The following is a 14,276-nucleotide window of genomic DNA, read 5'->3' on the forward strand; positions in this document are numbered from 1 at the left end:
ACAGGTAGCCATAAAGTCTGGAAACATTGCTAGTATTTTTCTAAAAAAAAAAGTTTTGTTTTTATGTTTATTTATTTTTGAGAGACAGAGAGAGAGAGCGAGAGAGAGCACAAGTGGAGGAGGGGCAGAGAGAGAAGGAGACACAGAATCCGAAGCAGGCTCCAGGCTCTGAGCTGTCAGCACAGAGCCCGACGCGGGGCTCGAACTCACAAACCATGAGATCATGACCTGAGCTGAAGTCTGACGCCCAACCAACTGAGCCACCCAGGTGCCCTGCCAGTATTTTTCTAATAAATTGAAGCCCCTTGATGGTTTCTTCTAGGGTGAAGGTACAAGTCTGCGTGGTAGGAATTGTACGCACACATCATTGGAGGCTACATATGACAGATGTGTGTGCTGTGACTCACGGGAGCACTGCTTTAATGCACATTTGTTCGCTGAAATTTTACACAGCTTATGGAGCTATGAATTGCTAGTGAGGGACCCTTATATTCACGTGTCATAGCGATCAACTATTATGGACTATGTTTGCAGACTTTATGCCCACCCTATATGACTTTATTCAAAAGACTGAATAATAATCATTCCATTAAATCTGATTAAAAGAGTCAACTTGGAAAGGATACACTGCTTTTTGTAAAGTATTTCCTGTATGAAAATCTTCCTAATTGGCCCCATTTTGTTCTGATCAGTAAACTTACCTGCGTTAGTTGCAACTAAAAAACAAAAAACAAAAAACAATCCTATAGACATTCACGACCAGGTTCCATCATTTGGTGACTCAAGGACATCGTAAGGGAGTGACGTAGAAAAGTAGTTATAAATTTGTGGATTATGGAGAATAAAGAGGTATTTCTTATTGAAATAAAAAGACCAAAGAGCCTTCATGTTAGCTCTGCTTCTCATAATAAAGGTGGACACTCATCCTGATGGATAATCTGAGAGTGACATAACCAGTGACATATGTTTGGCAGCTGTCGTTAAAATAGATTTTAGCAAGGCAAGAAAAACAAGTTGCTTATGAGCAACAAGAAATATGTATACACTCACCAAAATACACCTTTGGAAAGCGCTAGATATATGTGGGAATTTTCATGCTTAGTGGACACTTTTTTGTCTACATTAATGTCACCTTTGGTTATTTACCTGTACACTTTGATTATTAATGCACACTTTCTTCAATTTAGATATTAAGATGTCCATTTTTTGGTAATGTTTATTTATTTTTGAGAGAGGGAGAGAGAGACAGAGAGACAGAGACAGAGCGTGAGCTGGGGAGGGGCAGAGAGAGAGGGAGACACAGAATCCGAAGCGGGCTCCAGGCTCTGAGCTGTCCGCACAGAGCCCGATGCGGGCTCGAACTCGGGAGCAGTATCATGACCTGAGCCGAAGTCAGCTGCTTAACGGACTGAGCCACTCAGGTGCCCCAAGATGTCCTTTCTAGTAATTCGATTGGGCCATGTCTGTAGCTCACAGATTAAATGAGATATTCTGTAAAATTTCTAACTGTTTAAAACAATCTGTCCTTTTTTTAGCCCTATAATGAATATGAAATGGAGCCTGAGTGCCTGAGTCTTGGAAAATGTGCATTTTGAAAGAATCACTTAAGAAAGGAATCCTCCCCAGTAGTACATCAGTTTAAGGTACGTGAGCTGCACATCAGGACTTTGTCACTTCTGGAAATATGTATAATGCCTTTTGAGGGCCTTACCACATTTTAAGGGAAAAAATATTAAAAAATATAATTTTTACAAGAGAATAAAACAGAAATGTTTCTACATAGCTGACTCATTTGCAAACATTTCACACAACTGTTAGTCTGTTTCACTTAAAACTAAGCCCCAAACCTGACACAGCTATTTGGGGAAAAGAATATGCCAGTGCACCGCCCCCTGGGAGGGGGAGTCCCGATGCCTTTTTGCTGGTTTGTTTTATTTCCATCAGCTCGTTTTCTGCACGTCTTGACCATGTTTCCAAAGTGAGGAAGGGTCAGCTCCCTTGAATTCAGATCTTGTCGCCAAAGAAGTAAAAAAAAACGGGACACAGACAGCGTTTGCCCTGACTTGAGTAAAACCGGACAGAGAAGAGATCTCACTGGAGGTTGGCAGCATTTTGCTTGTGCTTAAATGTGGCTCCTCTAAACTGCGGTCAGAGCTCAAGCTAAGCAACCCCTGTGGAGGGGAGGGATTTGGGGGTCTACAGGTGGAATCGGTCACCCTTTAGTTCAGAGGCAATGACGTAAGGAAAAGACGAAACTTCCCGAGCGTCTCCCCGGGTGGAGACCCCCACGTGGGGAAATGCTGGCGAAGTCCGAGCGTCTCGGGGTTCCCAGGGGGGCCCAGCCGCCGACACTCCACCTGTGCTGTCAGCTTGCCGAGTGGATTCAGATCCACCGCGAAGCACTTGTCAGCAGGTGACTGCTCGGGCCCCTAAAGAACGCCCGTGGGGTCTCTGGGCAAGCCCTGTGTGGGACCGCTCAGTGACCATCTCCGTGGGACGCGCGCTACGTGAGGTCTCTCTGAGTGGGTCGGCGTGACAGGTCTTTCTGTGGGTGTCTGGGTGTGGGTCTCTATCAGAGGTCTCTCTGTGGGGTCTCTCGTCAGAGATCTCTGTGGGGGTCTCACAGTGCGGGGCGTCCCTTTCCCGCCTTACTGCACCACCAGCAGGAGGACGGCACAGGGGACTTGGTCCTTCCTGTCTCCTGCGCTCCCTCGGCATCCTGCCTGTGGCCCATCTCTGGAGGGGCCTGTGGGGTCTGCACCCACCTCTCGGTGCCGCCGAGAAGACCCGGGAGCAGCCAGACTCAGGGACCCTGAGCTGTCAGCACAGAGTTCCCGAGGACCTGGGTGCTCTCTGTCCTGGTCTCCCCTCCCCCCGACCCCCCAGGTCCTAGCCGCACTGTCACTGCTGGCCCCCCACTGCTTCCCCGGAGAGAAGCTGTGCCCGAGCAGGCCTGTACCCGCTGCCTCTGCACCGGGTTCCAGGCCCACCTGCGGGGTCCTGACCCGCGTGGGGGCAGGGCCACACTGCTGCGGTCTTCAGGGTCCCTCCTGGGGTGGGACTCCGCACCACGCCAGTGAGTACCCCCACCCTGACCCCCACCCGCCTCGGGGCCCGTCCTTGGGCCATTCGTTAAGTCCCAGTCCGCCCCGGGGCCCCCAGACTGCGCAGAAGGGCACCTGCCCGGCCGGGCCTCCTGTGCCAGCCTGGCAGTCTGCGGAGGGGCCCCGGCGGCCTCCCCGGGCTCCGCGGCCACAGGGGGGGTGGGGGGGGGACTTTGGGGGTGAACCGCAGGAAAGGCTCCTCTCCTCGGGGCCTGCAGGTGGCAGTGGGCACCGCGGGCTCCTGGGTCACCGCACCCCGGGGCAGGGCGCGCCGGTCCCTCGCGGCCTCTGCGCCCCCCACCCGCTCGCTCCCTGGGCCGGGAGCACGTCCTCGTCCCGCGCTGGTCCAGAGTGTGAGAAAGCAGGGGGGTGACGCTGAGCCAAGGGCGGCTCCCGGCGGATCTGCACCCCAGCCCCATCAGGGGTCCCGGGGCAGGCGACGGGTCGGGGGTGGGGGGGGGCAGGATTCCTCCCACCGCTGCCGTCAAGGCCAACCTGGCCTCCAAACTCGGCCCCCGGCTCTAACACCTGACGCTGTCTTCCAGGCGCCCCAGAGCCGAGCGGTTTCTGCCCCTGCAGACCCTCCCCTACAGCCGCCCAAGGTCAAGGTAGAGAGAGAGCAGGACGGGATGGGCGGAGCCAGATCCGGGGTGGGGTCTTCTGGGTTGTGTTCCTCTTTCCTTTGTTATGCAAACCGAAGGTGTGTGAGGGAGGGGGTCTGGAGTATACCACGTGGCCACCCTCCTCCCAGGGCTCCATTCCTTCTGGGAGCCAAAGCAGGCACTGGGGGAGAGCATGCCCGGATCCTCGCCTTCCTCCCCCCACCACCCCGCAGGGCACAGACAGAGGCCAGCTCCTCTCCTGAGATAAACAAACATATATTTTGGAAAACAATAAAAACTGTGGCGGGAAGAAGCCATTAGCCCATAGAGGATGTGCTAACCTGAGAAAAATACATTTTTCTCTGTACTGTATGCATCCTTTCTTGGAGAAAAGGTGTCCTCCCAAGGCAGGCATGAGAAGCACACACGGAATGGCCGGAGGAGACGTAGTTTTGAAGGAGGCAGTGCCTGGGGCAGTGGGGGCGGTGAGGGCGGCCCGAGGCTCTGGCCAGCATCCGCCTGTGGTGGCAGGGTCCGTCTGGGGACCCCAGCCTCCTGGGTACGAAGGCCCACCTGCCTTCTCTGCCTCTACACCACCGGTTCTCGTTAGGACAGCCGGGGCCGTCGGGGGTGGCCTGCAGGTGGCAGGCGGTCTCTCTCATCACTCTCCTCTGCTCTTGGTAGGAGAGGACCCTGTGGTAGCAGACACGGGTGCCTGCCAGCGCCTGGGGTTCCCTTTGGCGCCAGTTGACCTCCGAGGCTCTAAGTCCTTGGCGAGGCACCAGGTTCTCCTCTAGGATGCGACCCACGGCCGTCATGAGCACCTGAGCCCCGGCAGACTTGCTGTCCTCAACCGATGTGCCCGAGACGGGGCCCTGCCTCTGGGCGGTGGCTGCTGCAGGCTGGCCCCTGTGCCCGGGATCTTCCGGTCCTTTGCCTTTACTGGGAAAAACCCACTGCAGGAGGTGCCTCACGCTTTTTCTCAAGTGGCCTTCTGGAGCAGCGTCCTCCTTCTTGGGCAGGAGCTGAGCGAACCTGCTTCTTGGGGTCTCCGCCGAGTCCTCGTCCTGGGCAGGGTGGCTCATCACACTGGCCTGGAAGGACTTCAGCTCTGCCAGCCATTTCTCACGCGCTCCTGGGCTGAGCCTCCTGTAGGCCTCTCTCCCGTCAGCGTGGACGGACGCCTTGCTCCGGGGGCTACGGAGGCCCCACCGTCTCAGTGGGCCTGGCTGCCCCCGGCTGTTCTGTGCATGCAAGACGAAGTGAGAGGACGTCCAGGAAGTTGACGTGTCTGTACTGGACTCACTCTGGCAGCCGGACGGAGATCTGTGAGAGGCCAAGACGTCCGCCGCAAGGAACACATCAGAGTGACAGTCTTGAAGAAGGTCATCGGTGGCACAGTCTTGCAGGAGCACGCCGGTTTCAAAGTCTTGCAGGAGCACACCGCGGCCAGGGCCCTGAGGCTCCTCCGGCTCGACCGACCCCTGGAGCTCGAACCCTTCAAGCTGTGCCTCAACCTCTTCCTGGGTTCGAGCCACCGACGCTGGAGGTGTGGAGGGGCCTTGACTGCTCCCGGATGACCCTGATCTTCTCACGTCTGGTTTGACGCTTTGATTGTTGGCCAGCACACCGGGTTCCAAGGTGTCTCCCCAGGCAGGGGCCTCCTCGCCCTCCCCCACCTCCTTGGCCCGTTGGGCGCTCGAGGACCGGGATTCGAAGCTGAGCTCAAGTACCGACACGCGGCCGCAGGGGTCCCGCGAGGTCCGACCCCCGCTCCCTCCCCTTGGCTCATCTGTGGCCCTTGCTGGACTTGCCTCCAGGCTGCTGTTCTGAGGATCCCCCGCGCCAGTCTTGCTGTGCCAGATTCTGCCCACGAAGCTGTATGCGGGCATCTGAGGACGTAGCCCGGCCTCCCGTCCAGCCACAGGGGCCCCCGAGGGCTGAGGGCCGTCACCGGGTGGAGACTCACCCAGGGCCCGCTGTATTTCCTCACGTGCAGGTTGGGGGTCAAGGAGGGGACTCCCCAAAGTGAGAACGGGCTCTTCTGTTATGACCTTCTCTCCTTGATGGGGCTCAGGAGGTTTTTCCAAGAACTTGGCCTCTGCCCCGGCCTTAGGTAGACAGGTGGCCGAGCAGGGAGTGGACGGTGGTGGAAAGATTGAGCTCTTTTGCAGCTTAAAGAAATTTAGAGGCTTGAGGACCTTGAGGGGCAGGCCCCATCTGTGCCTCACCCGAAACCTTATGATATGTGCTTCCAGCATCTGCTGAGTGTATGGACTGAGCGTGGAGAAATTGTGGGGGGTGTTCACGTAGGGCTCCGGGTGCTTGGAAAATGCGGGATTTCCAGTTTCCCTGTAAGCGCTTGGCTTTCCAGGAGGGTCCGGGACATGGCTGGCAGCAAGCCTGGAATCATGAACACTCACAGGGATCTGGCCCTCTGTGATCTTCCCCAGTTTCCTGCCCAAATGGGCTCTCAGGAGCTGTTCTGGATGATTCTGGCCTGGGCCGCCCGTCTTCATCAAGTCTGTGTGTGATCCCTCAGAGTTTACTGCTGAAACCTTCGATGAAGAGCCGATCAAGCTCCCGTGTAGATCTCTCCGGCCCCTCCCCACACTAGGCCCTGCATCCTTGCCCAGGTTTTCTCCTGGCGTGGTCAGCGCTGGGCCCCTCGACCCGGTCTCCTGGGCAGCCTGGAGGCTTCCGCTCTGTGCCTGTGGCACCTTCGGGGGCTCGCCCTGAGGCTGGGCCAGCTCCACGGATGGTTGGATCTCGTGGGGCCCTCCACCTTGCTGCTTCGTGGACCTCTTTCCAAGATGTGGTTCCAGAAGGTTCTGGGGCTCGGGGCTGGTCAAGTCCCCGGAGGGGAAGGGGAGGACGGAGACTGGCCCGTGGGCCTGGGAGGCCGGGCTGTCCTGGGGGAAGTCGGGAAGGACCTGGCTGAAGACTTCCTGAGATCGTTTCACCACAGAGGGTAGAGTCCTGTTCCTTTCTAGTTGCTTCTTCAAAAAGTGACACTCCAGGTTTTGAATTGCATTTGGGATGAATGATGGCATGTTATTCTGGACGGGAGGCTCCGATGCCTCACCGGCCGTGTGAGGTGGGAGAGAAGGTGGCCCCGCTGGGACAGAGGGTGCAAGGTGGGCCTGGGCCTCGACCTGAGCCGGAGGCAGGGGCTGGGACTGGGACAAACTTGGGGTCAAGGCTTGGGGCTCAGCCACAGGGTGAGAGAAGGGCTGCTCCAGTGACAGACGAGAAGCTACGCCAGCCTGAATTTGGGATGGTAAGGCACGAGAGAGTTCATTGAAAATGACAGAGGGTGACTCCAGTGGGGGACCAGTCACGCTGACAGTGGCCACCAGGGACTCACTGTGCAGAATGGGGAGACCCCAGAAGAGCTGGCTGCATTTCAGCCGTAAGTTGTCCCCCGAAATCTTGGGATATGGAGGCTGCTCAGGGCCGAGCAGCTGTTGTGGCTCGCCTTTCATGCTCCGGAAGGATCGGTAACCCACGGCGTCCCGCCCGCCCCGCGGTGACGTGAACGTGCTCCCCAGAGAGCTCACGCGGTAGTCTGACTCTTCCTTCTTTTCCTTCTCCTTCCAAAACCTCAGCTCTGTTCTCTTGGTGATGAGGATCTCCAGCAGCTTCTGGACATCAGGACCGATGAAAGAGAGGACACCGGCCTCCGCCTCTCTGTTCCCGGGGGCTCCCCAGAGCGAGGCCTCCGGGTGCCGGTGGGAATGAGGCTCTTGCCAGGATTCCAAGCGTGTTGAGGTGGAGGGGCGCCAGGCTTTGGCGGCTGCCTGCCACCAGGACAGGGCCGAAATGGGACAGCTTGAGAGGCCCAGGCCCGAGATAGCTGGGATGGCAGAGGCAACCCAGGGCGTGTGTGGAGACGGGCTCCGTGGGACGGCGTCCAGCGGGAGTGCCATGGAATTGCACTGAGGGAGAGCTAAAGTAGAGTCTGGCCGAGGTGGAGGGCTGGCCTCCGGAGAAGGGAGACGGGGCGGGGAAGGGGAAAGAGCAAGGGGCTGGGGTGAAAAGCCACCCAGGGGAAGGCAAGACTCTGGTGGCCAAGGAGCACTCAGGGAGGAGTTCGAACGAACAGACACCGAGGAGGTCGTTGGGGTTGGTGACAGCGTGGAGGCCAGAGGAGCGGGGGACGCCTGTGGGGCCGTGGCGGGGGCGGCATCTCTCGCGGGCTCCCCGCGGGGCTGATGGGCTCCGGCAGGTGCTGCTTTGCCCGCGGCCCCAGGGGCTTCTTGCCCCAAGAGCTGATGAAGGCCTCCCTGGTCAGAGAGCCGCCCCAAGTGGCTGCGGGAGACACGAGGCACGCGCTGCAGCCCGGAGCAGACAGGGCCGGGCGTGGCCATCCCCGCCCTCCGGGCCCCCGCACCCGCTTCCCAGCGCTCCCGCCGTCCCTCCCCCCGGGGCCCTATCCGATCTCCGTCCCCAGGGCTCCCCCCGCCCCCTGCAGCCCTGGGGTCCCACCAGAGGCTCTGAGAGGCCCACCCGGGAGAGAAGGGGCAAGATTCTTTACCTCTGCAGAAGGGAAACCAGGTCCCGAACCCCTTCCAGCTCCTGCAGGCAGTTTCTGTAAGCTGGAGACGGGAGACCCGGTCACAGAGCCGAAGGCGGGGTCCCGGGGGTCTTACGGGAGGCGGGCGCGATGTCCCTTTAGGGGACACCTTTGGGGGATTAGACTCGGGAGCCCCGAACATCGGTGTCCGAGGCCACGTGGTCTCACGGTGGCAACAAGACCCACGGTGGGGGTCGCTTTGTCCTTTACGGAGAGCTTCCCCACTCGTGACCTTGTGGGGGGAGAAAGGGCCGGGCCGCCTCCCCGAGGAACCTGAGCAAAGTTCCACAACTTGGCCACAGCTGGAGCTGGAGGTCCCAGGCCCCTGCCGGGCGACACCCGTGTCCGGCCCCTCGGGCTGGTTCTGGCCCAGAATCTGGGAGGCCTCGGGGTTCCGCCCTCCGTCCCGGGAGCCTCCCGGGGCTCTGTTTCCTGAGGGACGGACGCGGGTGTCCCGGAGACGGCGGGGCTGGGCGGTCGGAGCAGGAGGGACACTCGCCAGGGGCGCGGGGCTCAGCGGCGGCCCCTTACCTTTCAGGAGCTCGCTTTTCTTGCCTCTGGTGCTCCTTCGCCGTGGCGCCACCTGCTGCAGAGACGAGAGAACACGGGGTTGGGGGGACGGGACCCCCAGTCTGTCTCGCCTCTCTGGCTGCAGGTGCTCTGTGTTCGTGAACAGCGCGACTTCCTACATTCAACTCATGGAGTGGGGGTGGGGGTGGCTTTCTTTCCTGTTCGTCATTTGCAAAGTGGACAAAACTGTTCTCCGTTTTTCTACTTTGAAGAATGGACGCGCGGATTTTCGATGCGAGAAATTTCTCCGTCCCTGTTCCTCTGCTCGAGAAACGTTCCCAGACCTGCGGGTGCGTCTCAGCGCCTTGAGGAAGCACCTCGCTTCCCGAGACCCGAGCCCCAATGCCGCCCCTGCTCGGGGCCTCCCGGGCTCGGCGACGCCCTCGATCGACCCCAACCGAGGCCAGCTCTCCTGAGACACCTGCCCCGGGAAGGTGGCTGCCGGCCCGGTGCCCAGCAGCCTGTCCTCCCCCGGAGGTGGAGCTCTGGGCCAACAGTCCTCCGGTCACTGTGTTGGGGCCGCGGCCCAGGAGCCCTCTGCCACACCCGGCCTCCTGGCCCGAGACCTCCCGGGAGAAGCCCTCCTGCCCCTCTAACCCCTGCCTGGTCTGGCCTGGCCTGGCCTGGGAGGATGGTGCTCTCTTCTTCCCCGAGAACACCCGTTCTGCTCTTTCCCAGCTCGGGAGTCTCCCCAGTGACTCAGAATAGTGGAAACGATAATAGAAAAGAAGACGGAATCCTCCTCTCTGCTGGGTCCGGGCCAAGGTTCCTTACCTTTCTGCTGCTTCTGCGTTTCCTTCGTGGTGCTGAGGATGTTGGATCAGTCTGGAAGCCGAAGATGAACAACAGGAAGAACGACAGTCCACACAGGAAGCAGAAGATGGTCTGGATTGTCCAGGAGGGGAGGCTGGAGCTCAGCCAACCAGCGCTAATGCTTCTCAGAGCGAAGAGAATATTCTCCATCTCCTTACTCGAAGCATTAGTTCCTGGTCCCACTACTGTCCTCGAGCAACTGAGCGCTGAGCTTGTACTTGGGGACAAGAGCCCCAGGCTCACATCACATCACACCACATCACAGAGCTGTGGCCTGGTCACAAAGGGCCCCGGAGGGCAAGGAGGGGACAGAAGTAGCTGGACCACGGCCCCTCCCCATCATCCAGCCTGCAGCTCCCTCCCCCAACCCTCTGGCACCTCCAGGACCACCCTCCTCCCCGGCTGGAGATCGACCTTTGTTCCCCAGGAACTCTGATAATACCTGCTTCCTTTGAGATCTCTACTTGCGCTCCCTCAGTTTCATAGCTTTTAAAAATCTGGCATTGTCCCTGGAATTTTTGGTTAATTCCCAGGGAGTTTTATTCTTGGGCTGCCCTCTGTCAGCAACTCCCAATTTCCCCACATTGTGTCTTGCATCACCCCAGACACGGAACTCAAATTTCGGTTGTACTTCCTCAGCCGTGTGCATTTTGAAAACATTTTAAAATGCTTTATGTCAATGAAGAAATAATCTTCAGCTAGAGGGCCTCAGAAAATTAAATTAATAATTATTCAAAACCAGGGTGCTTGGGCGGCTCCCTGTGCTGAGGATCTAACTCTTGATTTCTGCCCAGGTCACCATCTCCCCGTCGGTGGGTTCGAGTCCTGCATGGGACTCTGTGCTGACGGTGTGGAACCTGCTTGGGCTTCTCCCTCTCCCTCTCTCTCTGCCCCTCCCCCACTCATGTGCTCACACATGGTCTCTCTCAAAATAAATAAACTTAAAAAATAATTATTCAAAATTTATAAAGCTAAATAGAAAACAAATTAAAACAGCGAAATCTTCAAAGTTGTTTTTCATACGTTTCTAGCACTTTTGCTTCTGAAACCAGTAGAGATTAAAGTGCAGAAACACTTTTAGAACATTCTGTATGGATACACACATAGGCACACTCACGTACATTCTTTAAGAAATCTATCATTTTCAAATCTAAGAAGCTGGGTTTTTTTTTTCTAGTTTAAAAGGTTTCCTTCAATAATTCTTGTAAGTTTGTATATCTGGAAAAATCTTTTGGTCTACATTTTGAAAGGACAGATTTGCTAGATACAGAATTCTGGGTTGACAGATTTTTTTTCCTTTCAGCTTTTTGACTGTTGTCATCTCAAAACCTTTCCTCTACTGGTTCTTAGTAAAAGTCAGTGGTTAATCTAAGTGTGGTCCTCTGGTGTACAAACAGAAGTTTTTGTCTTGCAATTTCAAAATTTTCTCTTTGTTTTCCCATGACTTGACCGTGACGTATCTAAGAGCAGATCTGCTTGCTTTTATTTTACTACAGGTAAACGTCAAATCTATAGATTCAGATTTTCCATCAGATTTGGTAAGGTTTCAGCCATTATTTTATTTCATATTGTATTTCTACAAGTATTTTCTCTTCTTCCCCTTTTCTCCTTTGTTTCTGAAAACACTCCCTTAAGTAGATTAGATAAGGACTTCAGATGATTCCACATTTCTCCAAGGCCTGCAGCAAAATGCTACCCATGAACCTGAATTTCTTAATATTCAGGTTAGTATCTAGAAAGTGGTTTAGGTTCTGAGAATTCCTTTGATATGGAGTGTTTCTCTGGCATCACTGAAAGCTTCCTGTGTGTGATGTGGCCGTGCACATGTATTGACTGAGGTGGGGGTGTGAATTAGGGCCATTCCGAACAGTAAGTTCGGAAAACGCTTTATCATGACCTGGCACGGGCTGAAGACAGCGGGCCCTTTGACAGAGCGATTTCACTGCTGGGACTAGAGAAACTCCCCCATTTTGTAATAGCAAAAAATGGGGAACAACCCAGTCCAATCATGTGGAAAATAAGTACTCTGTGGTATGCCGAGTATCATGCTAAAGTGAACTTAAACAAAATGCAGCTTAACATCAGAAGAGTAAATTATGTAGTAAATTGTGTAGGAAGAGAAAATGTTGAAATTGCAAGAAAAAAACTTCTCTTTCTAATGAGTAAGAAGTAAAATAAAATAGGGGTGCCTGGGTGGCTCAGTCTGCTGAGCATCTGACTCTCGGTTTCGGCTCAGGTCATGATCTCACAGTTCATGAGTTTGAGCCCCAAGTCGGGCTCTGCACTGACAGCTCACAGCCTGCTTGGGATTCTCTCTCCCCCTCTCTCTCTGCCCCTCCCCAGCTCATGCTCTCTCTCTCTCTCTCTCTCTGTCTCTCAAAATAAATAAACATTAGAAAATAAAATAAAATAAAATAAAATAAAAAAGGCTATTTGCAGAAAAATTGTACAGGATGATTCCATTTGTCCCAATTTCAAAGCTATACAAAATAAAACAATATGTTATTTAGCAACACATTTATTTTGGTAAAAATATAAAGAACACACTGAAAGTAATGAATGGGGTTGATGACCGGGGGGAGGGATGTACAGATGTCCCTGGAGATGTGGATGATGCTGCATTTTTCAGGCAGGTTGGGATGTTTATGGGTTCCTTTTTATTACTCCTTACATCTTCTATATAATTTATACAAGGTAACTTGTAACTTTTAAAAGCTAAGACACAACAGTAATGTAAACAACCCTACTGGAAATAAAATTGAACATAGCAAAAAAAAAAAAAAAAAAGGCCAACAGCCTCCTAATGAGAGGAGGAGGAAAACAAATTATGAGGACGCTTTGTGCTCTAGAACAGTCTTTGTTCTCAACACCTTAAAGATCCCAACGTGACTCTCAGCTTTCAACGGGCATTTCCTGCTGACTCCCCACTGCCCCATGTATACAACACGCTGTATTCAAGTAAGCTCGCTTCTGACAGTTTCCAAAGCAGACCTCACACTAGTGGGCGAGCCTTTATTAAAGCACGGGAGAGGAAGTGCAAATGTATTTGAATTCAGGCCAGCGACTTTTAGGCTAACCAGCCCTGAGCTGGCCATGTGACAGATAGAGAGGTGATTTTCCAAATAAACTACGGGAAAATGTAAAAATTTGAAATAGCTGCCTTTGGAGAAATTTAGATGGGACTTGCATTTTGCTTGTTTAGTTATCAACACGGACCCAAATGTTTATGCGTAACGTGTATCTTTTTATAAGAAAAGCACAACGCTTCTGTGTATTTACACGGGACAGACATTCGCACTGTGCTGTTTTGGAGCGGGAGTGACATCCTGATCGTCACATGCTTCCTAACGACACGGATGCTCCTGGAGATGGGTTCCATCCCTGTTTGCCTCCTCCTGGTGCTTCCCCTGATACGTGATAAGATCTGTGCCGACAGGACACAGGCTGGGCCGTCTTACGCCTTCCGTGATGCATGCCAAGCTTTGACAGATGCTTCCCTTGGGAGTGCTCGCTCACCAGCCCAGGCCATAACGTGGAGTCTTTAGTGCCTCTGTGCCATCTATCCAAATTCAGGGAGGTAAATTGAGGACCTGCTCCAAACTCCAGGCCAGAGAGACGTACACACCCCTGAAATAGACAAGAACTTCCAAAGGATTCCATGTTTCTCCCAGGCGTGCAGGGAAATGTTGCCCGAAAAGCTCGATTTCCTCATATTCGTGTTAGTCCCTAGAAAGTCGCTTAGGTTCCAGTATAAATATGTTTGTAAATAAAGCCAGTTTGGTGAGATCTGAAGAGTAACAATTTCACTGTCCTTCTCGCCACACAGAGGATGCTTTTGCTGCATATAATCTATATCCTTTTAGCTTGCTATGATTAATTAAGTTGCATCCAATTTGCCCCATTACCCGGGACTTTGCACTGACAGCACAAGCGGCACACACTGGATGATGTGGTAATGTGTTTTCAATCATCAGATTGGCTAAACTAAAAAACGAGGCTGGAGGAGGTGAACAGTAACAGATGCTCTAATATACGCTGGTGAGGTGCAAAAGGTTGTCATCTCCTCCGGAATATTCCAGGAGGAGCTTTTGAATCTTAAAAATAGGCTTGTGTACGTGTTTTCAGAGCAGTGAAAACGTGTGGAGCCCAGAAAAGGAAGCCATCAGCGAGATGAAAAGACAACCTACCACATGGGTCCCCAGAAGGACCATAAAATGACTCTCAGGATCGAAATACGCTATGGGACGAAAGGTTCAAAGGTGTGGCTTATTTTGGTCTTTAAGCGACAAGGGAGGGACCGTCCCTCACTATACATGATACCGGGAGACTTTGATGAAAATGGTGCTAATTTGCTTCTTGCATCCGCAGAAGACCTCATGAACCGTGAGATCGTGACCTGGGCTGAAGTCAGATGCTTAACTGACTGAGCCACCCAGGCACCCCTGTTCATCTTCTTTTAAATTACGAATGTTAAGGAGTTTCTGTAGTAGGGTTCTAGGATATGTGTGTGTGTGTGTGTGTGTGTGTGTGTGTGTGTGTTTATTGAGAGAGAAAGAGACAGACACAGAAAGAGAGATTTTAAAGAATTAGCTTGTGTAATTGTGAAAGCTG

The 14,276-nt window shown here is 53.9% G+C and overlaps 1 protein-coding gene across 1 annotated transcript; it reads right to left on the reverse strand.

Annotated features, from left to right (window-relative positions):
* Positions 1-3,992: 3,992 nt before the first annotated feature.
* On the reverse strand, positions 3,993-9,815 carry LOC102955567 (spermatogenesis-associated protein 31E1-like). The gene is made up of 4 exons (XM_042964998.1): positions 9,627-9,815; positions 8,814-8,868; positions 8,244-8,304; positions 3,993-8,017 (listed from the first exon to the last, which is right to left on the reverse strand). The coding sequence occupies exons 1-4, from the start codon at positions 9,813-9,815 to the stop codon at positions 4,024-4,026; spliced, it is 4,299 nt and encodes a 1,432-aa protein (XP_042820932.1). The 3' UTR covers positions 3,993-4,023.
* Positions 9,816-14,276: the final 4,461 nt, after the last annotated feature.

This window comes from Panthera tigris, chromosome D4 (genome assembly GCF_018350195.1).
Source record: "Panthera tigris isolate Pti1 chromosome D4, P.tigris_Pti1_mat1.1, whole genome shotgun sequence".
In the NCBI taxonomy this organism is placed as follows: domain Eukaryota; kingdom Metazoa; phylum Chordata; class Mammalia; order Carnivora; family Felidae; genus Panthera; species Panthera tigris.